Source organism: Anguilla anguilla, chromosome 3 (assembly GCF_013347855.1).
Source record: "Anguilla anguilla isolate fAngAng1 chromosome 3, fAngAng1.pri, whole genome shotgun sequence".
Classification (NCBI taxonomy): Eukaryota; Metazoa; Chordata; class Actinopteri; order Anguilliformes; family Anguillidae; genus Anguilla; species Anguilla anguilla.
Genome location: NC_049203.1, coordinates 4,747,686 through 4,775,627, shown reverse-complemented (window position 1 = coordinate 4,775,627; position 27,942 = coordinate 4,747,686). Strand labels below are relative to the sequence as shown.

At 49.9% G+C, this 27,942-nt stretch overlaps 1 protein-coding gene across 2 annotated transcripts; it reads right to left on the bottom strand.

The window, feature by feature from the left end:
- Window positions 1-63: 63 nt before the first annotated feature.
- On the bottom strand, window positions 64-27,942 carry gigyf1a (GRB10 interacting GYF protein 1a). 2 transcript variants are annotated; one of them, XM_035411934.1, is made up of 25 exons: window positions 27,348-27,942; window positions 19,990-20,634; window positions 17,791-17,854; window positions 16,755-16,884; window positions 16,322-16,417; window positions 15,416-15,530; window positions 15,130-15,238; window positions 12,873-13,066; window positions 11,995-12,218; window positions 11,118-11,226; window positions 10,794-10,973; window positions 9,886-10,034; window positions 9,288-9,447; window positions 8,165-8,373; window positions 7,703-7,806; window positions 6,051-6,151; window positions 5,656-5,729; window positions 4,814-4,951; window positions 4,174-4,383; window positions 3,404-3,618; window positions 2,842-3,002; window positions 1,954-2,132; window positions 1,469-1,513; window positions 808-952; window positions 64-236 (listed from the first exon to the last, which is right to left on the bottom strand). In XM_035411934.1, exons 3-25 carry the CDS (start codon window positions 17,823-17,825, stop codon window positions 169-171), a joined length of 3,150 nt encoding a protein of 1,049 aa, XP_035267825.1. In that variant the 5' UTR covers window positions 17,826-17,854; window positions 19,990-20,634; window positions 27,348-27,942; the 3' UTR covers window positions 64-168. The 2 variants fall into 2 exon arrangements, with proteins under 2 accessions (XP_035267825.1, XP_035267826.1); XM_035411935.1 differs by having other exon boundaries at window positions 8,207-8,373.

Sequence of the window (27,942 nt, the reverse complement as noted above, 5' to 3'; positions counted from 1 at the left end):
TACCCCTCCACCGATGACCCCCCCCCCCCCCCCCCCCCCCCCCCCCCCCCCCCCGCCCCTCACCTACGGGCCTTCTCCTTGCCCCCTCTCCCCCTCCCCTAGCAGTGCACATTCCTCATCAGAAGATCTGATTATTAGACAAAGGCCTCAGGTAGTTATTGCTGTGGATCAGTAATCCTCCACCACCTCCATCTCATTCAGGCTCAGTCTGTCCCCAGCGCTGTGGAAGGAATATCCTGTAGGGGGCAGCAGAGATTACCGTCAGGGACAACGTGAACATGGTCCTGGAAGCATTTGTATCAAACCCTAAACCCTACCTTAACATATCCTACTGCATACCGTACACAACTCTACTGTACCCTGCTGAAACCTAGTGTACCTTACCCTAACCTAGTGTACCCAACCAAACCCTACCTTACCCTAACCTACTGTGCCCTACTCTAACCTAGTGTACCCTACTCTAACTTAATGTATCCTACTACAATCTAGTGAACCCTACTCTAGTGTACCCTACTACAATCTAGTGTACCCTACTCTAACCTAGTGTACCCTACTACAAATTAGTGTACCCTACTACAAATTAGTGTACCCTACAACAACCTAGTGTACCCTACCTTACCCTAACCTAGTGTACCCTACTCTAACCTAGTGTACACTACCCTAGTCTAACGTAATCTATGGCTAATAGCAGTTCATTTCTTATTTTTAGATACTCCAGTATGACATTGTGACTGTGCACCTTAGGCCCAGATCGTTTTGGTGAGTGCACGGTTGCCCTCCCGGTGACCCTTGACCTCTGCGGCCTACCTAAGATGCTGGGGTCGGAGTGCAGCATCATGGGCGGCTTCTTCTTCAGCTTCCCCGCCTGGGTGTCGTAAACCCCGCCCTTCCCCGCGTGGGCCGCCTGGAACACTGTCTGCAGAGAGCTGGGGTTCACCCCCCGCGAGGAGTCCTGGGGGGGGGGGGGGGGGGGGAGGGGAGGGAGAGAGGGAGAGAGAGGGGGAGGGAGTGGGGGGAGAGAGAGAGGGGGGAGAGAGGGGGAGGGAGAGAGAGAGGGGGAGGGAGTGGGGGGAGAGAGAGAGAGGGGGAGAGAGGGAGGCATGAGGGAGTGAGGAGGGAGGGGGGAGAGGGGGGGAGTGAAAGAGAGGGAAGAGGGAGGGGGGAGGGAGGGGGGGAGAGAGAGGGAGGAGGGAGAGAGAGGGGGGAGAGGGAGAAAGAGAGGGAGAGAAATAAGTAAAACAGGAAAACAAACAGGCCATATCTACACATTATAGAAACTAGCAGGCCATATGTACTCCTCACATCTGTGAAATATCGTCTCAAACATTCAGTGTTCTGTGTAACATCACAGTTATGTGGATAATCAGAATGGGTGCAGCCATCAGAGTCTCCTGACCAATGAGGCGCTTTAATTAAAGGTGTGAAGGGGGTCTGGCTTCATGCCCACATAGTCAGAAACACGGCTCACCTGGAGCGGGAAGGTCATGGTCAACCCAGCGATTTCTTTCGATAGCTGCAAGGGGAAAGGAGCAGGAATGCGTCAAGTACCAGCACACACTGCAAAAACACACGGACGGACGGACGGACAGACAGACAGACACAATTACAGACACAGCCAGACACCCACACACACACACACACACACACACACACACACACACAGCTGGACTAACGAATTAAGTGAAGATTCTGCTGGTCAGTCAGACACAGTCGCGCACATTCCTGAGCACCGACAGCTACAGGGCCCTACAGGGGGACCACAGGGGGGATGACAGGGGACCAGAGAGGAGCCAGAGGGGGACCACAGGGGTCCCACAGGGAGACCAACAGGGGGATGACAGGGGACCAGAGAGGAACCAGAGGGGGACCAACAGGGGGATGACAGGGGACCAGAGATCAACCAGAGGGGGACCACAAGGGACCACAAGCAGCAGCCCCCTTCGCGCGCCCCACCTGCTGCTGTTGCTGCTGCTGCTGCTGCCTCTGGTGGTTGGCCTTCTGTTTGGCACGGCGCTCCAGGAACTGTTTGGCAAACTCTTTGGCTTCCACGGTGTCGCCCAGGTAGGAGCGGATGAAGTCGAGGACCTCGTAGGGGGACTCCACCTCCTTCAGGTAGGCCACGATGGTGGCCACTGCGCGGGGGGGGGGAGAGCAGGAGAGGACCGCGGTTAGCGCTGCCGTCCGCTCTACCGCCTCGGACAGCCAGGCACGCGAGCGCACTTCAGGATAAATTATTACATAAAGGTTTTCTAAATCACGAGCGGCTCCAGTCGTGCGTTCAGAGCTTCCTCGCCAAAAAAAAACAAAATACAGGAACGGGGAGGGGGGGGGGGGAGCTGCAATTGACCCGATGCAAGCAAAACTGCAGAGGAGATTATCCTATGGAAATCCCACTACTGCCCCACCCTGACCCGCAGACACAGCAGCAAGAGAGTCATTTGTGAAGGTGCAGAAACACTATGGTAAAGACTATGAGGGACAGCCATGTGTTCTGGAGTAATCAAGGGAGTTTAATGCAATTGAAAATCCTTTTAAACACTGTTTTACTGCAAATGGTTTTTTGCTTTAACTGTATTTACTGTATGGTATAGAGTTAGTCACTGGAGAGGGGAGAGAGAGGAAGGGAGAGGGAGTGAGAGAAAGAGGGAAGGAGGAGGGGGGAGAGGGAGGGGGAGAGAGCAGGAGGGAGGGAGAGAAAGAGGGAGGGAGGAGAGGGGGAGAGAGGGAGAGGGGAGAGGGGGAGAGAGGGAGTGATAGAGCCTTACCGTGGAGGGAGGAGAGGGGGAGAGGGGGAGAGAGAGGGAGGGAGAGGGAGTGAGAGAGGGAGGGAGAGAGCCTTACCGTGGAGGGAGGAGGATGAGTTGTTGGCGGAGGAGTTGAGTGCGTGCAGCATCTGCTCACACCAGGTGGTGAAGCCATCCTGCGGCTTCATGCCCTGGAGCAGCTTCAGCAGCTTCTCCTCTTCCTCAGTGCGCTTGCGTCTGTTCAGCATGTACTGCTCACTGTGCACACGCGCACGCAACACGCATCATAAGACACAACATACAACACACACGCATGCACACACACACCATAAGACACACGCCATAAAACATGCACGCATGAGCACATGCACCATAAGACACATGGGTCAGGTGTGTTGGGTGGGTGTGGTTTGCTGAGTGTGTTGGATGTGTGTGGTGTATTGCGGGGGGTGTGGTTTGTTGGGCGTGGTTTGTTGGGTGGGTGTGGGCTGTTGGGCGAGGTTTGTTGGGTGGGTATGGGTGTGGCCTGTTGGGCAAGGTTTGTTGGGTGGGTGTGGCTTGTTGGGTGGGTGTGGGCATGGTTTGTTGGGTGGGCATGGCTTGTTGGGTGGGTATGGGCGTGGTTTGTTGGGTGGGCGTGGCTTGTTGGCCGGGGTTACCTGAGGGAGGGGCTGCTCCGGCTGTTCTTCAGGCCCATGCTCCGAATGCCGGCCTGGTTCTTCACCGCCTCGTCCCACATGCCCATCCCAGAGCTGCCGCCGGCCCCGCCCGACTTCCCCTCCATCCCGGCCCCGCCCCACAGGCCGCCCGCTCCCTCGCCCCACTGCACCCCCAGCGAGGACACGCCCGAGCTCCCCATCGACAGGCCGCCGTGCTGCAGCGCAAAGAGGAGAGGAGCGTTAGCCCAATCAGAGCTGCGAGATCACAAACGTGTGACTAGAATGTTCTTAGCTGAACATTTTAACGCTGATGTCACAGTCACTGCTGGGGACTGAAAGCGACCAGAACACCGTCTGAGTTCTAGAACAGCCTCTCCCCCCCTTTCTCCTTCCGCGGCACACTTTCCAAATTTACAGAATCTCGTGGCACACCACTCTCAAGAGCATAAAAAACAAACACCCTGCAGCCCCCCTCCACACACACACGTAGGCCTAAATGTTCTTTTGGGGTATTAATTAAGCGATATGCATTTTAATATTTTATTTTGGCTTTTGTGAATGGGATTTGTTCATTTAAGTTTTTAAAATTCAGTTGAACATTAAATAATTTTTAAAGGATTTTTCACACGGCACACTGGTTGGGAAACGCTGTTCTAGAACACGGACTTGTGTTCTGCTCCGCCCACCTGCACTCACCACCCTGTCTCTCTGCTGGCTCCGCCCCCAACACCCCCTGTCCCTCTGCTGGCCCCGCCCCCCCCCGCACTCACCACCCTGTCTCTCTGCTGGTGCTGGGCCCTCTGCTGCTGCTTGTGGAGCTGCCTCTCGGCCTCCTGCTGCAGCTCCAGCAGGCTCAGGCCCTTGTTGGATTTGGGCAGCTGGGGGGCGGGACCCCCGCTCCACCCCGGGCTGGACTGGGCAGCGGCCTGCTGCTGGCTCTGCTGGAGCAGCTTCATGATCAGCTCCTGCTGCTGCCGGCACTGAGGGGAGGGAGAAACACCACCGGTTACCGCGGATACACGCACGCACAAGCGCACACACACACACACACACACAAACACACACACACATACACACACACACGCCCGCGCACACACACACACAGTACACGCACAAACACACACACACACGCACGCACGCACACACACAGTACACGCAGAAACAAATACACACGCGTGCGCACGCGCACACACACACACACACACACACAGTACACACACAAACGCACAAACACACACACACACACACACAGTACACGCACAAACACACATACACACAGTACACACACGCGCACAAACACACACACACACACAGTACGCGCGCGCACACACACACACACACACACACACACACACACACACACACACACACACACACACACACACACAGAACGCGGCTGCTCTTCCTCACCTGTTTGCGCCGGTAGAGCTCCTCCTCCTCGCGTCTCTTCTGCTCCTCCTGCTGCTGCCTCCTCTTCTCCTCTCTGCGCTTCCGCTCCTCCTCCTCTCGCTTCGCCCTGAGTTCAGCATCACGCCTCTCCTGCTGGAGCTGCACCACCACGCAGACACACAGACACGCAGACACACAGACAGACACACAGACACGCAGACAGACAGACAGACACAGAGACACGCAGACAGACACACGGACACAGGGAGGGACAGACAGACAGACACACAGACACGCAGACACACAGACAGACACACAGACAGACAGACAGACACACAGACACGCAGACACAGACAGACACGCAGACACACAGGGACAGACACACGGACACAGAGACACGCAGACAGACACACAGACACAGGGAGGGACAGACAGACAGACACGCAGACAAACACACAGACACAGAGACACACAGACAAACAGACACAGGGAAACAGGGACACACGAACAGACACACACACACACACACACAGGGAAAACCAGAGGCTCACATTAAATTTCTTCATTTCTTCTGCTCACGCAAAAGAGCAGCCGCGACACAATGCTGTCGTTCTCCAGACCCCCTCCCCACTCACAACAACACGGGGACCTTACAGACATGAACCTCAGCCAGGCAGGCGCTGCAGCACAAACACCGGCCTTTTCACCCAGAGAGGTCACGTGGCTGAACACTCCTGCCCGGGTCAGCCATTTTGTTTTCGGCGTTACTGAGAGCAGGGTGCACCGCAGGGCAAAATGGAGGGCCAGACATGGGGCCCCTAAAAACCCAGCTTTTACAGGCGGACCCCCCCCCCCCCCCTCACCTTCTGAAGCTGTTCGAGAGTTGGACCCTGAGTTGAAGAATTCATTGTTAAGTCCCATAAAGTGGCTTCACTGCCTGGAACAGGGGAAGAGATGGAGAGGGAGGGAGTAAAAAAGAGAGAGAGAGAGAGGGTGGAAAAAGGGAGTCAACTGAAAGTCAAATTTGACACACAGAGGGATCACGTGTTCTGCGCTGCCCCACATTTACTTCATCAAGTGCTTCATGAGTGTGTGTGTGTGTGTGTGCACGTGTGTGCACGTGTGTGTGTGTGTGTGTGTGTGCATGTGTGTGTGTGTGTGTGCATGTGTGTGTGTGCATGTGTGTGTGCGTGTGTGTGTGTGTGCGTGTGTGTGCGTGCGCAAGTCAGAGGAGTATGTGCAGAAGAGAGCAGGGCACCTTGTTGCTGTGAAGCTGAGGTATGCATGTCCCACATGGACCCTGTGTCTGGCACTGACATCGACCTGTTCATCGAAGGCATCATGCTCTGCTCTCCACACCTGCCAGGGATCAGACACCAGCAGAGTCACACGCACAGCCAGCTAATATACATACCAAGCTACTATCAGCTAATATACACGCTGAGCTACTATCAGCTAATATACACACCACGCTACTATCAGCTAATATACACACCACGCTACTATCAGCTAATATACATGCTGAGCTACTATCAGCTAATATACATGCTGAGCTACTATCAGCTAATATACATACCAAGCTACTATCAGCTAATATACATACCAAGCTACTATCAGCTAATATACATACCGAGCTACTATCAGCTAATATACACACTGAGCTACTATCAGCTAATATACTCACTGAGCTACTATCAGCTAATATACATACCAAGCTACTATCAGCTAATATACATACCGAGCTACTATCAGCTAATATACACACTGAGCTACTATCAGCTAATATACACGCTGAGCTACTATCAGCTAATATACACACTGAGCTACTATCAGCTAATATACACGCTGAGCTACTATCAGCTAATATACACGCACAGCCAGCTAATATACATACCAAGCTACTATCAGCTAATATACACGCTGAGCTACTATCAGCTAATATACACACTGAGCTACTATCAGCTAATATACACACTGAGCTACTATCAGCTAATATACACGCTGAGCTACTATCAGCTAATATACACGCTGAGCTACTATCAGCTAATATACACGCTGAGCTACTATCAGCTAATATACACGCTGAGCTACCATCAGCTAATATACACGCTGAGCTACTATCAGCTAATATACACGCTGAGCTACTATCAGCTAATATACACGCTGAGCTACTATCAGCTAATATACACGCTGAGCTACTATCAGCTAATATACACGCTGAGCTACTATCAGCTAATATACACGCTGAGCTACTATCAGCTAATATACACGCTGAGCTACTATCAGCTAATATACACACTGAGCTACTATCAGCTAATATACACGCTGAGCTACTATCAGCTAATATACACACCACGCTACTATCAGCTAATATACACACTGATCTATAGTCAACTAATATACACGCTGAGCTACTATCAGCTAATATACACACTGAGCTACTATCAGCTAATATACACACTGAGCTACTATCAGCTAATATACACGCTGAGCTACTATCAGCTAATATACACGCTGAGCTACTATCAGCTAATATACACACCACGCTACTATCAGCTAATATACACACTGATCTATAGTCAACTAATATACACGCTGAGCTACTATCAGCTAATATACACACTGAGCTACTATCAGCTAATATACACACTGAGCTACTATCAGCTAATATACACGCTGAGCTACTATCAGCTAATATACACACTGAGCTACTATCAGCTAATATACACGCTGAGCTACCATCAGCTAATATACACACTGATCTATAGTCAACTAATATACACACAGAGCTACTATCAGCCAATATACATCGACAGTCAGCTAATATACTACTAGTATACACTACTGTGTGGTCACACTTGTATGAAATTGAACAGACAGACAGACAGACGGACGGACGGACAGACAGACCTGTTGATGAGCTGGAAAAGCTGCTGTTGCTGGAGCTGCTGGTAGAGTGCTGCTGCAGCCGCCAGCTCCTGCTGCTTCTTCAGCCTCTCCTGGTCCATGTTACCCTGCAGAGCGCCCGAGCGTGAGGACAACACATCACAACACACCCGCAAGTACACACACACACAGACACACAATGAAACATGACCACAACACACCCACGAGCACACACACACACACACACACACCGGATGTACACAGACTACCACACACACTGGACATTTGCATTAACTGAACCAATATACACATGGCGTGCACACAGCTCACCACAAACACTGCATGCAACAAAGCAGACTCTGCTGTGCCCAAATAAACACAGAGCATAAACCCCACCCCCTCCCCACAAACCCCCCACACCCCCCCAACCAACCCCCACCCCCAACCCCCCCTCCCAAAAAACCGCACACACGCTCCTGCACTCACAGAGGGCCCCCGGGCCTGTGGAGGGCGTGGGGGTTGTCTCACCAGCAGCGGGGGCGGGGAGGGGCCGGGGGCGAAAGGCACGCGCCCCCACATCTTGATGACGTCGCCCAGGGGCTGGAACCCCTCGTCGCACCCCCGCTTCACCAGCAGGGTCATGGTGAAGTACCCCGCCTGGAACCACTCCGACATCTCCAGAGTGCTGAAGGGCCCTGGAGGGGGGGGGGGGGGGGAGATGGGGGGGGGGGGGCAAACGATCACACCAACGCCATCATCCTCAACGGGGGGAAAAAAAAAGCTTCTTCTGCTAAACTCAAATAAAAGCAAAACAAAACCAGGTTAAAACCTAGTATATGGCTGGACCTAACACACGTGATCCGGCCGACCAATGGTGTGACTTCATAACTCGGCCGACCAATGGTGTAACTTCATCACTCAGTCAGTCAGTCAGTCAGTCACAGACATTCGCGTTTGTAGGGCTGGCCCCGCTGCTGCGGTCCAGCCAAAAAAGAAAATAATAAAGAGAGGTCCCACGGAAACACTGAAACTATGCTGCATTGCTACAAAACTTTAACAAAATTGCCATTTTTATTTTAGTACATCAGGAATAAAATTTTCATTATGAACATAAAACTATGAAAATGTTGGAGCTCAAGGACCTTTCTGAAACCCTGTGTCAGTGGCTATACTCTGCAGTGACACAGGCTAATAAACCCCAGGTCTGAATACCAGGGAGAGAGGCTGAACTGATGCATTTCTCCTCAAAGGGACCCAGAACACAGCTGCAGAATAGCAGTGTGTGTCAATGAGCAGTGTCACAGTCCACAGAATCATTTCTGGTCTCACGAAATCCACTTCTGGCTTCCAGCTTCCAATTCAGAGTGTCGCACGAGTACAGAGGGAAATACGGGCATGAGTAACACTTGGTTCTGCGCATGTGTGTGAGTCTCTATGTGTGCGTGCATGTGTGTGTGTGTGTGTCTCTATGTGTGCGTGCATGTGTGTGTGTGTGTGTGTGTGTGGGCGCAGTACCCTGCATCTCCCCCTGCGTGTGTGTGTGTGCGTGCGTGCGTGTGTGTGTGTGTGCGTGCGTGTGTGTGTGTGTGTGTGTGTGTAGGTGCAGTACCCTGTATCTCCCCCTGCGGGTCCTTGTAGAACCACTTCATGGCGGCCTCGTGGGAGAGCGGCAGGGCGGCGGCTGTGTTGCGGCTCTCCTGCAGAGTCTGAGTGAAGCTCTCCTCCTCCAGAGACGTGTCCTGCAGCGACGCCACCATCTTCTCCGCTTCCTGCAGCCGGCGCGCAGACAGAGGAGTTATACACATGCACGCACGCACACACACACACACGCACGCACGCATGCCCAGACAGAGGGGTTATACACGCACACACACACACGCACGCACGCACACACACACACGCACGCACTCACACGCCCAGACAGAGGGGTTATACACGCTCACACACACACACACACGCCCAGACAGAGGGGTTATACACACACACGCGCGCACACACACACACTCAGATATCCCACACCAATATTCATTCACACACACACACAAAAGCACAGAGATTACAAACGCAGACTCTTAAGAGATTGCAGAGTTGCGTACACAAACCTGACGCTACACAAATACACGACAGCAGCAACAACCATTCCAGCCTCCTGAAACAGAGTCATTCAGTGCACACAGGTTACACGTCCACGTCAGCGTGGCCTGTACCTGCTGCAGGTGCTTCATGCCCTCATCATCCTCAGCGTCGCCCCCTGGCGGTGGGAGGTCAATAGCAGCAGTTGAGGAAGGAGGGGATGAAGACAGGCTTGAGGAAGTGCCGGGGCTCAGTTGAGTGGCGCCCCCTGCTGGTGCACCCTCTGAAAGACAGAAGGACCCATTTCCCCATGAAACAGGACTTAAAAGGACGAGCCATTAAACGCTACTCTGATCTCATCGCATGACACCATTTTCACAAAACCCCACACATCTGGCTCCTAAAGAACGACGCTCCCATCCCCGTTAAGAACAACGAGCCAGAACTGCTAACGTCAGACTAATTACACCAGAACACAAAATCGCTTAAACAAAGGTAAAACACAGAGGCCTAATTCTGTTTTCATCCATAAAATACTTCAGAAGTGAAAACGTTTCATTGAAGCAGAATGCAATTACTTTATTTTATGGCGAGGACTAGGACTTTTTCAGTTCCAAAAATGAAGCTTAAGAGTTTGGCAAAGGGAGAGAGATCCAGCGCCATCCCGCCAAGTGGTTTTGGCAGCCGCTTCTCTCACGCCCGCCATCTGCCCTTTTAATGGCAGTTTAGCGGAAAGGAGAAGGGACCAATAAGAGGCCCCACGGGGGCCTTGCGCTTGAACAGACAGGCGTTTGGAATGTTGCATTATTTCACTGTCTGGAGGGCAGACCGGTGGGTGCCCAATCGTGTGCCAGGGAGGGCCGAGAATATGCAGGCTTCCATTACCAACCAATCGCAACGCACCGTCGACCGGAGAGGAGGGGCCTAACGAGTGACATCAGCAGGTGCGGCGATCGGTTGGAATGGAAACCTGCCCCAGGCCTTGAAGGCGCCCGATTGGACGTCGCCGGGTCAGACTGCAGTGCCCTGAAGCGAGGCGTACCTTCGTTTGACATCTTGCTGGCCTTGGGGGGGTGGGCGGCGGGTGCCTGGGGGGGCTCCGGTTCACAGGGCGCGGTCTGGGGCTCGCTGACCAGGGCTGGGGGGGCCGACAGGGCGGGGGGAGAAGGGGGAGCCACGGATTTCGCCTCCCTCTCAACACTGACAGCTGCCTCTTTAACTTCTGTTGGGGGGGGGGGGGGATAAGATGTTTAGGACTTTCACAGGCTCACTGATCTGGGGGCCTGGCGGTTACTCAGGTAAAAACCTTTATGTACTTCAGCCAATCACAGCTCTCCCTTCGCACCTCGCTGTCCCCACCACTCACCTCTCTCCCCACCGCTGTCCTTCCTCTCCTGGTTGGGGCTGCCCTCTTCTTCTTCGTCCTCAAGACCCTGGAAGTCCAGTTCCTCTGGAATGGGGTCCTTAGAGCCCTTCTGCACAGAGGGAGGAAAGGAAGGAGTGAGGGAGGGAGAGAAGGAGGGGGATAGAGAGGAAGGGAGAGGGAGAGGAGGAGGGAGGGAGAGGAACAGAGAATAATAAAGTATCAGACAGAGAACCCTGGAGAGAGTGCCAGTCAACAGATGGAGGAAACAGTGAGCCACTGAGGACTGTTATTAAATATTTACGATACAATTTCAGAACTGGAGAGCAGAGATCGGAAAACAGAGCAGGGAGAAAAAGACACACACACCCTCACAGACACCACACACACACGCACATGCGCACGCAAACGTACATGCACACACACACACGGGACACACACACAGACACACGCATACACGCAAGCGAACAGGTGTGTGCGCGCAGAAACACACAGACACACACACGCACGCACACTCTCACACATGCACACTCTCACTCACACACACAGACACTCTCTCTCACACACGCACGCACACACACACGCTCTCACACATGCGCACACACACACACACTCATACACACACACTCTCACACACACACACACACACACACTCTCACACACACACACACACACACACACACACACACACACACTCTCACACACGCGCTTACACACACACACACTCTCTCACACACACACACACTCTCTCTCTCACACACACACACACTCTCATGCACACACACACACACTCTCTCTCTCACACACACACACACACACACACACACACACACACACACACACACACACACACACACACACACACACTGACGCAGCTCACCTTGATGGGCAGGAAGGCCCCGGAGGAGTCGAAGGTGCCCATCTCCCCGTCCTCCTCGTCGGTGCACCACTCGGGCAGGCCGTCCCGCTCGTCCTCCAGCCCCTCGCTCCCCGCTCGCCTGCGCCCCCCCTCGCCGTGCTCCCGGAAATCAAACTCAAACTTCCTGCGCCGACCCTCCGCCGCGCCCCCGTGCTCCCGCCATCCTGCCGACCGCGGGCCGCCGTCTGAGAGAGAGAGAGAGAGGGGGGATGAGAAATAGAGGGATGGAAACAGAAGAGAGAGTGATGCAGAGAGGGATTGGTTGAGGAGGGAGGATGAGGGAAAGAGGGATGGAAAGAAGGTAGAAAGGTGGTCAGTGAGAATGGTAGGTAAACAGGGGCAGAGAGAAGACAGTGAAAGAGAGAGAGAGGGGGCGTGTCACAGAGAGAGAGGGGTGTGTCATAGTGCGAGAGGGGCGTGTCACAGAGAGGGGGCGTGTCACAGAGAGAGAGGGGTGTGTCACAGTGCGAGAGGGGCGTGTCACAGAGAGAGGGCATGTCACAGAGAGAGAGAGACGTGTCACAGAGAGAGAGGGGCGTGTCACAGTGAGAGAGGGGCGTGTCACAGAGAGGGGGCGTGTCACAGAGAGAGAGAGACGTGTCACAGAGAGAGAGGGGCGTGTCACAGTGAGAGTGGGGCGTGTCACAGATAGAGGGGGCGTGTCACAGAGAGAGAGAGACGTGTCACAGAGAGAGAGGGGCGTGTCACAGTGAGAGAGGGGCGTGTCACAGTGAGAGAGGGGCGTGTCACAGAGGGGCGTGTCACAGTGAGAGGGGCATCAGAGATGCTAGCCCCAGTGGTGTTAAATTTGGGCGGGTCAGCGGAGGACCCCAGCGTACCGTCTCTGCGCGCCCCCGCCAGCCTCCAGCTGCCCCCCGGCTCGCCCCCCTCCTCCTCCTCGTGCTCCTCCCGGAGGGTCCGCCAGTTCTCGCTGTCCGAGCGCGTGTAGTCCTTCCGCACGGCTGGCCCCGCCTCTTCGAAGCCGACGCGCACCCCGTCCCGTCTGAGCGGCTTCTCGAACCGCCGCTCCCCTCTGAAAGAGCGCGAGAATCACAGGATTACCGCCATTATCCAGGAACAACATTCAGCATCACAACACATCAGAACCGCCATTACACTCATACAGGAACAACGTTCATCACATCAGCATTCAGCATCACAACACATCAGAACCGCCATTACACTCATACAGGAACAACGTTCATCACATCAACATTCAGCATCACAACACATCAGAACCGCCATTACACTCATACAGGAATAACATTCATCACATCAACATTCAGCATCACAACACATCAGAACCGCCATTACACTCATACAGGAATAACATTCATCACATCAACATTCAGCATCACAACACATCAGAACCGCCATTACACTCATACAGGAATAACATTCATCACATCAACATTCAGCATCACAACACATCAGAACCGCCATTACACTCATACAGGAACAACGTTCATCACATCAACATTCAGCATCACAACACATCAGAACCGCCATTACACTCATACAGGAACAACGTTCATCACATCAACATTCAGCATCACATCAACATTCAGCATCACGACACATCAGAACCGCCATTACACTCATACAGGAACAACGTTCATCACATCAACATTCAGCATCACAACACATCAGAACCGCCATTACACTCATACAGGAACAACATTCATCACATCAACATTCAGCATCACATCAACATTCAGCATCACGACACATCAGAACCGCCATTACACTCATACAGGAACAACGTTCATCACATCAACATTCAGCATCACAACACATCAGAACCGCCATTACACTCATACAGGAACAACGTTCATCACATCAACATTCAGCATTACAACGACACAACACGCATTACAGAACTCCAGTAAAAACAACCCTCATAATTACATGACATGGCAATGCTTTATCTTTGCAGACAGAGAGAGAGAGAGATTGAGAGAGGGACACGGATGGAGAGATAGAGAAAAAGAGAAAGACCAAACGCCAAGAACCCCAAGCAGACACGAGAAACAGAGTAGCACACAGGGGCATAATACAGCGCACATAAAAGGAAGCAGTTTCACCATCACTCACACATTACCATCGGTTTCCCTGTTTTTTTTTTTGCATCATTTCCCCACTGAGTATCACTGGTCTTCCCTCTCTCTCTCTCCTCACTATCAGGCTAAGCGTGTCGGGTTATTGTGTTATTTGGGTTGTGTGATGCACTGTCTCGTGATGCCACTGAGATGAAGCCGAGAGAAAAAGCAAGAGGAAACCAGCAGTGAAGGAGAGAAGGAGAGAAGGACAGAGACTGGGAGAGAGAAAGAGAGGAGGAGAGAAGGACAGAGGCTGGGAGAGTGAAGGAGAGGAGGAGAGAAGGACAGAGACACAGAGAGAGAAAGAGAGGAGGAGAGAAGGACAGAGACACAGAGAGAAAGAGAGGAGGAGAGAAGGACAGAGACTGGGAGAGAGAAAGAGAGGAGGAGAGAAGGACAGAGGCTGGGAGAGAGAAAGAGAGGAGGAGAGAAGGACAGAGGCTGGGAGAGAGAAAGAGAGGAGGTGAGAAGGACAGAGACACAGAGAGAGAAAGAGAGGAGGAGAGAAGGACAGAGACACAGAGAGAGAAGGAGAGGAGGAGAGAAGGACAGAGGCTGGGAGAGAGAAAGAGAGGAGGAGAGAAGGACAGAGACACAGAGAGAGGAGGAGAGGAGGACAGAGACACAGAGAGTGAAGGAGAGGAGGAGAGAAGGACAGAGGCTGGGAGAGAGAAAGAGAGGAGGACAGAAGGACAGAGACACAGAGAGAGAAGGAGAGAGAGAAGGAGAGGAGGAGAGAAGGACAGAGGCTGGGAGAGAGAAGGAGAGGAGGAGAGAAGGACAGCGACACAGAGAAGGAGAGGAGGAGAGAAGGACAGAGACACAGAGAGAGAAAGAGAGGAGGAGAGAAGGACAGAGGCTGGGAGAGAGAAGGAGAGGAGGAGAGAAGGACAGAGGCTGGGAGAGTGAAAGAGAGGAGGAGAGAAGGACAGAGACACAGGGAGAGGAGGAGAGGAGGAGAGAGACACAGAGAGGAGGAGAGAAGGACAGAGCTTACCTGTCGTCCCAGCTTTGGCTGCGGTGGATCTCTCTGCCGGTCCGACTGAAGCCAACTTCTCCGTCCTCAATACTTCTTTGGTAGAATCCACCCTCGCCCCTCCCACGCCCTGAATAACACACACACACACACACACACACAAGCACACAGGCACGCACACAAGCACACACAAGCACACAGGCACGCACACAAGCGCACACACACACACATTTGTAATAAGTCGCTGCCGTGACTGCTCCTCACAGTTTCCAAAATACCAAGGGCCCAAAGCTGGCTGGTTTCTCACCTCTGCCGCCTCTTGTGCTGCCTCGGCCCCTGGGCACACCCGCAGGGATGGCCCCGCCTCCTTTTCCCATGAGCCTCAGCACAGCCACACTATTCACGGACATGGAGAAGTTCCTCTGGAGGAGAAAAGAGTAAAAAAAAAAGTCAAAAGCACTTCAAAGGAGAACCGCATCTATATTCACCTTTTGACACATTATGCTTTATCCTTATTGTAGTACCAATGCAACGGTACGTACTTTGCTTTGCAACCAAGCAGCTAAACGCTTACACAAGCTAGACACTTCTCTCTGCAACTTCCTGTATAGTGTAACTGAATCTACAATATCCTATTGATGCATTTTTCCCCCCTCTCGTGCCTGCTGCAATGCAGAAGCACGCACTGCACTCTGGGAAAACGAGGCAGATAACATGCACACAGCATAACTGTTTGAGGGGTCTTTGTATCCTCACACTGAATCCGCCTCCATATGAACTTTGTACGACAGAAATGCAAATCTGAGTAATTGTCTTGTTGTTATTGGCAATTTCCGAGCTGCTGTCAAACACCGTGCGTGCACGCATGCGTACGCGTGGGCAGACGGGCGTGTGTGTGTGCGCGTGCGGGTGTGTCCGTCTATCTGTCTGTGTGCGTGTCCCCATGTGTGTGCATGTCTGTGTTGAGGTGCTTGTCCGCCTGTGCATGTGTGCGTGTCTGTGTGTGTGTGCGTACGTGCTTCAGTGTGTGTGCGTGTTCACGTGTGTGTGTGTGCGTGTCCGTGTGTCCGCGTGTGTGAGTGTGTCCGCGTGTGTGAGCGTGTCCGCGTGTGTGAGCGTGTCCGCGTGTGTGAGCGTGTCCGCGTGTGTGTGTGTGTGTGTGAGAGGTGAGAGTGTGTGTGTGTGTGTCTGTCCGTCCGTCCCTCAGACAGACCTGCTCCTCCTCAGTCAGAGGCACGAGGGCCAGGGGCTGCAGTGGCTCATCCTGCAGGATAGCGGAGAACTCCTTATCCTGCATGTCCTCTGGGACCTGTGCACAAACACACGCGCCTTACAGCACCGCCCCGACAGCCCACGAGCCAAACCAGGAAGTGTAAAAACAAACACCAATCCCAGCTTAAAACTCCCAGTCAGTCAACCAATCAAGCATGGCTGCTCCGCCCTGGCCCCGCCCACCCAGGTCACCGGCCCCACCCACCCCATTCCTAGTCTCACCCACCCCATCGCTGGTCCCACTCACCCGATTCCTAACCCCGCCCACCACATCGTTGGCCCCGCCCACCGAGTCACCCGCCCCGCCCACCACATCGTTGGCCCCGCCCACCCAGTCACTGGCCCCGCCCACCGCACGGTAAGCCCCTCCTCACCTTGTTGTCTTTGACATAAAGTGCTAACATCTCCTCTCTGCCGTAGCGGTACTCGGCCAGCTTGTACTTTGGCATGGCGGGGGAAGGGGGCGGTGAGGTCACACTCCCCCCACTGGATAGTGCACGAAGCCTGGGGAGAAGGGGAAGGGGGGGGGGGGGGGGGGGTTAGGTGAGGAGAAGGAGTCTTGCAACACAGGCACAATTTAAACTTGTCCCGTAAGTGTATGTCACCCAAAGGAAGCATGACTTCCTCATTTCTGCTCAGAAAATTCCAGAAGAGGAATTTCCCAAGCACTTCCCAAAAGCTCGTTTGCTAACTGCTGTCCATTCCAGGCTGGGAGCACCAGTTTCATTATAAGGTGCTTCCTTATAAAAAGAAAAAAAAAAAAGGCAACTATGTATTGGACCACTGGACCGAAGAATTAGATGAAGGATTAACCTTTGGTTGGCTGCCTACCAAGAGTGCTACAAGGCAGTCCAAAGTCCGTCAAAGCTTCTCTGGAAGAAGCAGTTTAATAAATGAAAACAACGCAGAGGATCAGCGACCGATAGGGACTAACTATAATCTCAAAGAACAGTGGCGTGGGCCAATCGCTGAAGGAGATGTGCATCACACACTAAAGACACGGCAAACAGGGGTGAGGACAAAACGAGGAAAAAAATGAGGTGGAGGGGGGAGGATGAGGGAAAACAGACAGGTGAAGAGTAGAGGGAGAAAGTAAGTGAAAAACAGAGGAGGGGAGGGGGGAGGGTGGTGCTTCGGGCCTGAACAGGTTTTTCAGGGCCACGGTTTACAGTTGGTCACTGAGGCAACAGGACAGCGCAGAAGAGAAAAGAAAGGAGTTCAGATTAAAGGAAGAGAAGCAGAAGAGGGCAGACGTGGGGAAGAGAGGAGTGCGGACGGCCGGAGGGGGGGCAAGGACGAATGCGGAGAGGAGGAGCGGACGAAAGGACGGAGTACAGGGAGAAACGAAAGAGGAGAGGAGAAACAGAAGAGGAGAGGAGAGGTGTGGAGACAGGAGAACAGAGCCGTTACCATTCTGGGCCGAAGTTTAGAGTCTCAGCAGTCATATTCCTCACGACCACAAGGGGCAGAGTTTCTGCAAGAGGAAACAGCGCCGGTCAATGATGTCACGGTTACACCCACACACGCGATGCTCCTCAATAAAGCCCAGAGAAACGTGTGGGATGTCAAACCAAACGCTTTAAGAGCAGGGATTACAGTTTTTTTTTTTGTTTTTTTTTTTTTTTAAACAAGACCGAGGGTAGAATGCCTGCGTTTCAGATGCAGGGCATTTTTCAAAAAGCAAATTTTCCATTTTCTCGTCTCCCAGGGCAACAAACACGGTGACCAATCACGTGCCACGCAGCTGGGCTTGCAGGCCACGGTCTGCAGCCGATACGAAGCAGGACTTCCTACCAGATCACTAGGTGCATCTTTACACTGAAGCAGGACGAGCCCCGCGATAGCCCCCAAATGCTAACGCTACGTTTTACAATTTGACCACAACCGTGCAACAGGTATTGATTTAGCGAGGCTCCGAGCACACGGACGGGCCTGTTTCTCATTAACACAGCTACGCCTTCTTATCAGGGCGAAACTATCAACAATTTAGAAAACCCAGTCACATGCAATTCCACATGTGCCACTCGAAGAAGAAACACTAATTGCATCGGTTAGGCTCCAAGCACAGGCACAAACCGTGCAAATTAGCACGTTAATTAGCCTCTCCTGCGCAACCGTGCTTAAATATCAATCAATACGCACACCCACACCCACCTCGTTTTACTGAATAAATCAGCAGAACTCCAGATTTAGGTCACGCTGTGCTAGCTTCCGCGCAGATTACGCGGCAGAGGAAACTTCAGTTTTAAATCCCATTTTAAATACGGCCGGCGTGCAGGCAAACAGAGATTCCTCTTGCGTACACCAGTTCTGTAACGCCACCACCAGTGAGTAATGAATAAAGATGAGATTTCTAACGGGTTAGAGCATTTCCGGGGCAATGAGTTATCGCGGGGCAGAGCACTGCACCGCACATGGCGACTGTAGCAGGCCAGCGTAGTTACGCGCCTTCCTCACGACGGACGGGCACACAAGTCCACGTTCAAACCTTGGCAGACATTTTGTAGAACGTGTGCGTGAGCCTCCAGGGGCCCTCGTTCACCAGTCGCTATTTTTAATTTTATTTATTTATTTTTTTAAAGTAAAACACAATGGTAACTTTTTTTATTTTATTTTATTTTTTTTTACAAACTGACCAGGACCTGGAAGGCATTAATCAGTCTTGTGTGGCCGTTGGATCTGAACGGGGAACGTAGCCTTTAGCAGAGTCCTAAATGCTACAGCGCCTCCTACAGTAACTGCGAGTAACTGCAGTTTGCCGCGAGCACAAAGAGGGCCCACAGAGCACCACACAAGGCATAAAGGAAGGAGTAACAGGGTGGCAGGGTAGCATAATGGTTAAGGTGCTGGTCTCCGACCTACGAGGCCATGGGTTCGATTCCCAGGCAAGTACAAAATCTTTACTTAATTTTTCAGTTTTGGTGGATTTGGCGACACCTGTGGCCACCGGTGGTAACAACGGTTAATTTTCATGCTCCAAATCCCTGATAATCCAGCGGAAGCGTATTTTAGAGAAAGGCGACTGCCTAGAGACCGTCAGCAATGTCATCCAACGTGGTAATAACAGGCAACATCAATCAAACCTCATTTTAAAGACAAAATGTCAACAGATGTGGTTACATTTAATAAATGTGTCTGTTGGACATCAACCGCAACCTATAAGGAAGTTGACGTTGGGCAACGATGTCAGACTGTGGAAGTACGACGCAAGTACACTATTCCACAACTCTAACTAACAGTAAGAAAAAGAAGAGGTTAGCAAACACCTTAAATATCTTGATTAGCACAATATGAACCCAACAAACATCTTCCACCTAGTCTGAAACACATCAAGTCTCTGCTATGACGACTAAACCGCTATATGACTGCTGTTCTGCATTCGACACGCAGGTTTCCTGTGCAAGAAGCATCACTTTTGAAGACTTGGTGGGATTATCACACCCCCAGTGGCACCAATGGAAATTAGCATATAGAGAAGCCACAGAACCCATTAATATGAACTGAATATATCACTACAGAAAAGGCAGCGAGAAAAGGCCTCAAATATGGCGAGTAAGGACTGACATTCTGAAACGAGTCGTTGTGAGTTGCGTTGCGAGAGTCTCTCACCCTGTCCAGAGGAGTGGACCAGGCTGGACTGGGCTGGACTGAGCTGGACTGGGCCGGGAGCGGGTGAGACCGGGTCAGGCTTGGGTGAGAAGGCCGAGTGGTGGTGCTGTGTCTGTGCCTGCAGTGATAGCAGAACTCCCCCCGACAGAACGAGAATAGCTGCCTGCTTGGAGGTTGAGGGGGGGGGGGTGTGTGTGGGGGGGGCCAAAACACAGGAACCCGGCAAGGAGATAACTGCTCACAGCCAAAACAAAAACAACAAACAAACAAACAAACAAAACAAAAAAAACAAACAAAACGGCAAAAACAAACAGAAATAATATCCGGAGGAAAGAAGAAAAAAAAATGCCTAGAGATCACCGACTTCAACAAAGATGCTAATATGACAATGTGACATAAATAATAATCGACAAATAAACGAATTTAAAAAAAAAAAAAAAAAAAAAAGGAAAGGAGAAGGAACAGCTGTCTCCAGCAGAGGCAAGTCTCTCCCTCCCTCTCTCCCGCTCTTCCTCTGAACGACGAAACGTCGTTTCACCAGGTCCTTCCACCAGGTCCTTCCAGGTACCCCCCTTCTGGTCACGGGGATCAAATGTTTATTTTTTTTGTTTTGTTTTTTTTTACCGTTTTCTTCCCTCCAAACTCCTGCAAAGAAAAGGGAGAGGAAGGAATTTAGGTTACTTGGGACTGATTTACTGACTCGTGATTTATAGTTGTTATCACGCCAAAATGCACATCGGCATAAACACCATTTCAGCTTCGTCGACACTCTACTGTCGCGTCACACTTCCCTTGATACAAAAAAAAAATACAGTGTTCCTCAGAGAACTTTTTTTACGTTTCTTCTTTTATTTACAAAACTCTGGAGGACCATCTCCTACCAGAACTCAACTCTATGAATACCAACTGCCAATCCAGAGAACATCTTTAAACTGCCAGCATAATACAAAAGCCAAATGAAACTTTGAGCCTTTAAGCCAAATGCAACTGAGCTCTGAAATGCAGTAAAATAAAAAAATAAAAAATGTACATTTAAAAAGCACTTCAACATACATTAAAGGCTTACAGCCTTTTTTTTTTAATGCATCAGGCCATATTATATGAACACCCACTCATTGTCCCTTGATTATAAATCCGCCCCCTTCACCCCTCCCCAATATTAACAACCAAATAACACCAAACCTATAACACTTTCACAACCACATCACTCAATCCCGCTGAAATTCTTCAGTTTGCCTTAGCGCATCAGAGCTTGCACACAGACGCATTAGGAACAAACACTGACTAATGTTGTATTTAATTTAATATAAAGGAGCTCCCCTGCACCTGCGCATGCGCATGCGCAGTTGTACGCAGCAGCGAATGCGCAGTCGGAGGGGACAGGGTAAATGGCAATTCAGAAGCTGAATTGTCAATCGGCTTGGAGTCAGTAAAATGCAAACAAATTAGCTTTTCAAATGAACCGTTCCGGCACTCGGGAGTCAATATTCCACACGCAAATTCCCGGCCTCCTGCTACAAACACAAACGCCACGCCCTTCTCCCTTTAAATCTAATTCACAAATTTTTTTTAAATCTGATGACACAGCGATTCTGTACGAAGTAGCTGCTGTTAATTTTATTTTATTTTATTTTCCAAAAGTAACAATAAGCAATGCCGGGAAAAGCATGATATATGCATCTTAAATGTGCCAATAACAAAGAAAAAACTGAATGTATGAATACCAAAATATGTTTTGCTTGATCTCGATCGTAGATTCCACTATGATCCTATTCTGCAGATGACAATGACGAAAATCAACGAGAATTAGGCCAAATTTTCCGGTGACTACCACAGCACTGCCACACTGCACTATTTCCGCCTAACTGTGGTAAAAATGTGAAATAAAACCAAAACTGCAGAAAAAAAACAAAAAAAAAAAACACCCCCACATTCCAGAGGGCCATGGGGCGGGGGGGGGGGGGGGGGGTCAGACCCAAAGTGCTCGACAGCTGTTGGGAGACTAGCGCCTGCGGGCTTCCACAGCAACAGCGAGAATCTGAAACACGCTTCCCTGCGAGAGTCTAGCATCTGGCTGAAGTCCAACCCCCATTCTAGAAAAATATTGCTTATCGAAGGTTTTGCACTTACAAAAAATGTTCACTGACATTTTCACCATCTTTCTTTTACACTGCCCATTTAGTTTTGGCTCCCCTCCGTTATTCAGCCATGCCTCTAAGGGATGATGCTGGAATGATAAGCAGCCTGGGTAACAGTTGTGCCTGCATGCACTGCTGCCCGGTTTGTGCACCACCCACTGAAAATCCTCAAATCCCCAAACTGGCAGCTTATGCATGTGGATGCACCACCAGAGCCAATCACATTCAGGCTCACAGCAGCCGCTCTTATCAAGAGCAACATACAGCACACACCTAAAGCAAACACATAAAACACATACATTAAGCACATACATAAACCCCATACAATAAGCACATAAAACACATACATTAAAAACATACATAGAGCACACACATAAAGCAAATACATAAAACACATACATTAAGCACATACATAAACCCCATACAATAAGCACATAAAACATACATAAAGAACACACATGAAGCACACAAAGCAAATACATAAAGCACACACATAAAACACACACAAAGTGCACACATAAAGCACACACATAAAGCACATGCATAAAGCACACACATAAAACACACACATAAAGCACACACACAAAGCACACACACAAAGCACACACACAAAGCACACACACAAAGCATTACATTACATTTACATTATAGGCATTTAGCTGACGCTCTTATCCAGAGCGACTTACAACAGTGTAACCAAACTCAGGATCAAGTCCACTTAAGTCCATTGAATAAAATGTAGATAAAAAGCCTTTACTATAGTAGCATACAGTAAGGAGAAACAAGATAGTCTGAACCAAAAAATTTTTATTTTTTTTATTTTTTTTTATTTTTTTTAATTTTTTTTTTTTAATAGTTATGGGAGAGGGTTTAGGGAAGAGGAGAGAGGTATACAGAGAAGAGGTGCGTCTTGAGTTTCCGTTTGAAGGTGCTCAGACACTCTGCTGTTCTGACCTCCACTGGAAGATCGTTCCACCATCGTGGGGCCAGAACTGCAAAGAGTCGAGACCTTGTTGCTGCTCGTGTAGGGGGAGGAATCAGCCGCCCTGTAGTAGCCACACACATAAAGCACAAGCATAAAGCACACACATAAAGCACACACATAAAACACACACATAAAACACACACATAAAGCACACACATAAAACACACACATAAAACACACACATAAAGCACATGCATAAAACACACACAAAGTGCACACATAGGTTTCGAGGAAGGGCAGCGATGCAGAGCTCATCAGAGCCGCAGCAGACAGCAGTGGTCAGTACATAAACCTACCACAAATGACAAGCGCCCTAGCTGGTGAACGGGCTTGAGGACACAGCGTTAGATGTCACATACTGGGCTCTGCAGTGCTCCCAACTGGAAAAATAACTCAGGAGCACGTCGACGAATCGGGATGCGTTATTACGAGCGCTCAGAAATGATTCTGCTCAGGAGCATGTGCACGCCGTGGAAAAAATGTTGGTGTAGGACCGTGACGCAGGGAGGACTGAGCAAACCCATGATCAAAGATCAGAGTACAGGGCCAGCGGCGCCAAGATGCACGCGCTGTAAACGTGTATTTTCAGACCGAGGCGGAAGATAGCGACCGTGCTGTCCTGTCCTGACCATAGAGCGTACACAGGAAATTGAGCGTTGTGGGAGGGGCCAGACCATAGAGTGTACACAGGAACTGGAGAGAGTAGGAGGGGCCAGGCAGTGAAGGCTAGGAAGGAACAGGAAACAGCCTGTACATGTTGAGGGAAAAAGAGCTCAACATGTACAATGCCCATTGAATTTAATGTAGAAAACCAAGGTGTCTGAACAACCAAAGTGCACCTCGTTGGTCAATTTTTTTGTTTCAAAATACCATCGGGGAAGTTTTATTTTGCCTTCAAAACTCTGATTTCCTCCATTCACTTTAATGGGAAGCTCAATGTTTTGCCCTCAGCATGCGCAGTGCAGGCTCACTTCCGGGAGTTCACAAGCTTAGGTTAGCTGAAGGTGTGTTTTCCTTTCAAGATAAATATCCATGTCTATGGTGCTCTCCTTTCTAGCTAAATATGCATGTCTATGGTGCTGACAGTAGTGTGGAGCTCTGTAGTGGGGGGCAGAGCAGAAACGGGACGCAACCCGAATAGGAGGACCCTTTTGGGAAGGAACAGCGAGACACGCTGGAGGATGTGACCCCAATGAAGCATCAGACTGCCCCACACTGGGCCATGCAGGACATTTTAATTTTTTAATTTACCCTTTATTTATACAGGGTAGGTTGATTCCTCCCCCAACCTCCCCCCCCAGGTAACCTAACCCACATGTCTATGGATTGTGGGAGGACAAGGGAGAACATGCAGACAAGCACCCGGAAAGGCCGTGGCCCGGGATTTGAACCCGGGACCTCCTTGCTGTGACCCAACATGCATCTTCACCGTCATAGAAGAGCCCAAGAAGCCACTTTCATTTTGCCGTCAAATCCAAATAACGGCTACACGCCGCGTCTTTAAACGCAACGTTTACCTGTGCGAGGAACGCCGGAGCACAAGGGGACGGCTTTCACACGGGACACTGGAGCGGCCGTGTAGCACGATGTTCAGGGAACTGGGCTTGTAAACCAAAAGACTGTGGGTTTGATTCCCAGTTGGGGTAACTCCCACTGCACCTTGACCAGGCAGGGCTCCCACACAAACAGTTTTTTTCCCCCAAAGAGCAACATGCTCCAAAGGTGAAAGTTTTCAGCACACACTAATGCATCCCGATTAGTATATGCGCTCCGCTCCTACATTATTTTTTCATTCAGCACCACAAACACTTTCAGGAGCAAATGACCCCTAAAACGGGAGGACTGTACAGAACTGTCATCAGACTTTACTTGAATTGTGTCACTAAAATATCCAGCTATAAAAATGGATTGTATGCAAAAAAAAATAAATAGATATTTACGAGTAACTGTACAAGTGTCTGCCGAACACTGTACGGCAAAGTACCTGGCCATACAGTACTACAGCAAGATTAGCATAAAACGCAACGTTGACCCACCTCAGCCAATACATAGTGTTCTTTAGACACACTCTGAAGTATCAGACACTAAACACAAAGGGGCTTTTTATTTTGGTGACTTGATCATTAAGACAACACACCAAATAAGTTTACATTTTGACTGCCTTTCCAAGAACAGCGTGAATACAAAATAACTTTTTACATTTATTAGAATACAATAAGGCCTTTGACTTCCGCAAGCAAGACCAAAAATATATACATATATATATATACACACCCGACTAACATTCCAACTATAAATCAAAGACAATGAGCCACTAAATTAAAGAAATACATTTCATTACTTCAGTTAATGGACTGACCGAGGCAAGCTGACCAGCCATCAATTCAGAATTATGTACACAAGGAACAGATCTTCCCTATTGTTTACACATCTCTTCAACCAATTCCAATCATTTAAACATCTAATCCCACTTCACTGAAAGACCAAACATATGTATAATATCTACACGCAAGGCAGCACAAAATATAAACGTTTTCGTGAGACATCAATTTCAGCATGGAAACGTACTGCTCCTTTCTCGCCGGGTTGCTTCTTAAGATAGACCTATTAGATGCTTAATACGAGCAAAATGGACTGAAAAGACACCGTCGTTTAATCCATTAGACATTTACCTACGGAACATGAAAGACATTTTTGACTGTATCGTGCGGATCGGACATCGACCCCAGTGGCACGGTATGCAAACACCGTACACAAAGTCATCAGTCCGGCGCTGATAGTCTCACAGGAAGGTCATTTTCTGCAAACACCGACTTTAAAAGGTCGGGGGTAAAAGACACGCGTGATAAAAACACAGATTCTGGGTTGTTTGGAAGACGCATACGGTGCCTAAAGCATGGCGTGTTAAACAAGCTAGGCTTTAGCACAGAGGTTGCAGGTTTACTTCTGAAGTTGGACGTCAGGTCGGTATTCAGGAACGAGGCACGTGTCTAAGTAAATATTCAGAGAAGCAGTAGTTATTTGTTGAGCAGATGATGAGTGAATAAGGCTTAATAAATCTTACGAAGCAACTGTCAGCAACAAACACCATAACACATATCAATTACACTGGAGTCCAATTGCTCAGATCAGAACATATTTGAAGCGTAAATTACTATACAAATCAACCCCTTCAACAATTGCAAAAAATATATACTGTGCACTTGCTAGTACGGGCAGTGCTCCGTTTCAATTCGAAGATGTCTAGTGCAACCGTCGAGGAACGGAGAACATCAACTGAATGGCAAACCGTCTCCGTGTGCAGTTTCAGCCACTGATAGATCAAAATTCGTGAATTTAACATGATTAAGAGAACACCACCGATGCTTGAACACCAACAACTCCGTTCACAAGAGGCCAACAGTCAGCTAGCACAATTTTCGGCAAAACTGTAACCGTTCTTCTGGATGTCCTCGCAAGCAGTTAGCGTATAAACGCGTGTTAGCTAACAAATGCTACAAAAAGCATCGCCATATCATGCAAATTCGGGCAACGCAGTCAATTTGGCTAGTCGGTCCACGTTAAGCACCAAGTTATCGTCTTCACGAACAGCCAAGACAGATAAAATCAAACAAGGGCCTTAGTTTTCTGACGTAGCTAGCCGAAAAGGGTTTGCACCATGTTAGACCGATAGCTTGTTAGCCATATCTGCGAGGGTAGCTACGTGTCAGGCACGCTTCATTCACCAAACTCGAAACGATTTCGCATACTTAACAACGTTACTTACACGTAGACGGCTAGGTAGCTATGCTTTTATGAAAACCAGGGGGAATCATCCGCAAGTTGAGGTTAATATGTGTATTATTACTTCTAACTTGTGTCTGATCGATCGGTACAGGCCCGGATCGCCAAACAGACATGGCGAAGGGGGCGGGGTGTCCAAGTGAGTGCACAAAACCACCCCACCTCCTTCGTCGACGGGCCGCCCTTCCAACTCTACCCCGCTGCTTTCCGTGGCCTACTACGGCCACTATAAAACAAACAAAAAATAAAAACCTCGCGGACTGAAAAATACTATCAGCGTTAACACTTGGGCAGCGAACCATTTCGCCACACGCATCCACCCGGTCACTCTTTAGACCCTGCCGCAAGCGATTAGTGTTATTTGGTTGGTTTTTGCTAGTTAGGAAGCTATCATTTAGCACGAAGAAGAATTAGCGTCCTGCTGCGCTCAACGAAGTGAATTTGGCGCTTACCTTCTTTCTGAAGATAGCAAGCAATGTTTTTTTTCAGTCGAGATTTTTTTGTGTATACTCCTCAATTGTACGCATTTGTCTTCGTCCTTCCTTTTTGACGTCGTTCTCCGGTGAACCTTTGCGTTTAATATTTTATGTAAAATGTATGGTCTATTTTTTTCTTTAATTAATTATTTTTTTCCTCCTCTCCAACGGTCGCTGCGTGTTTATGTCCAGGCTCGCTCGCTGCTCTTGTTGTTTGTGTTTTAGAAAAATGGCCGTCCTACTCGCACCACGTGACACAGCACAACCTGACTGGAGATTTCTTTTTTTTTCTTTTTTTACACGGGAACAGCCCTTGTCGTCACATATTTTCACGCACCCTTGTTGCACTTGCTGTTCACGAGTTACATTTGGATCAGTGTGGCTAAATATGTTTGCGCGCAGGTGATAAGTGGATATCAAGCGGACTTTTCCTGTTCGGTGACTCGTGCATCTACCTATAATATTTGGGTTTGTGGCTTTCTTAGCAAACCCACAGACAGGGAACTGGGTGCTTGCTCGCGCTGTGTCTGTAGATTTGACATGCATTCAACGTCCAAGACAGGTTCAAGAG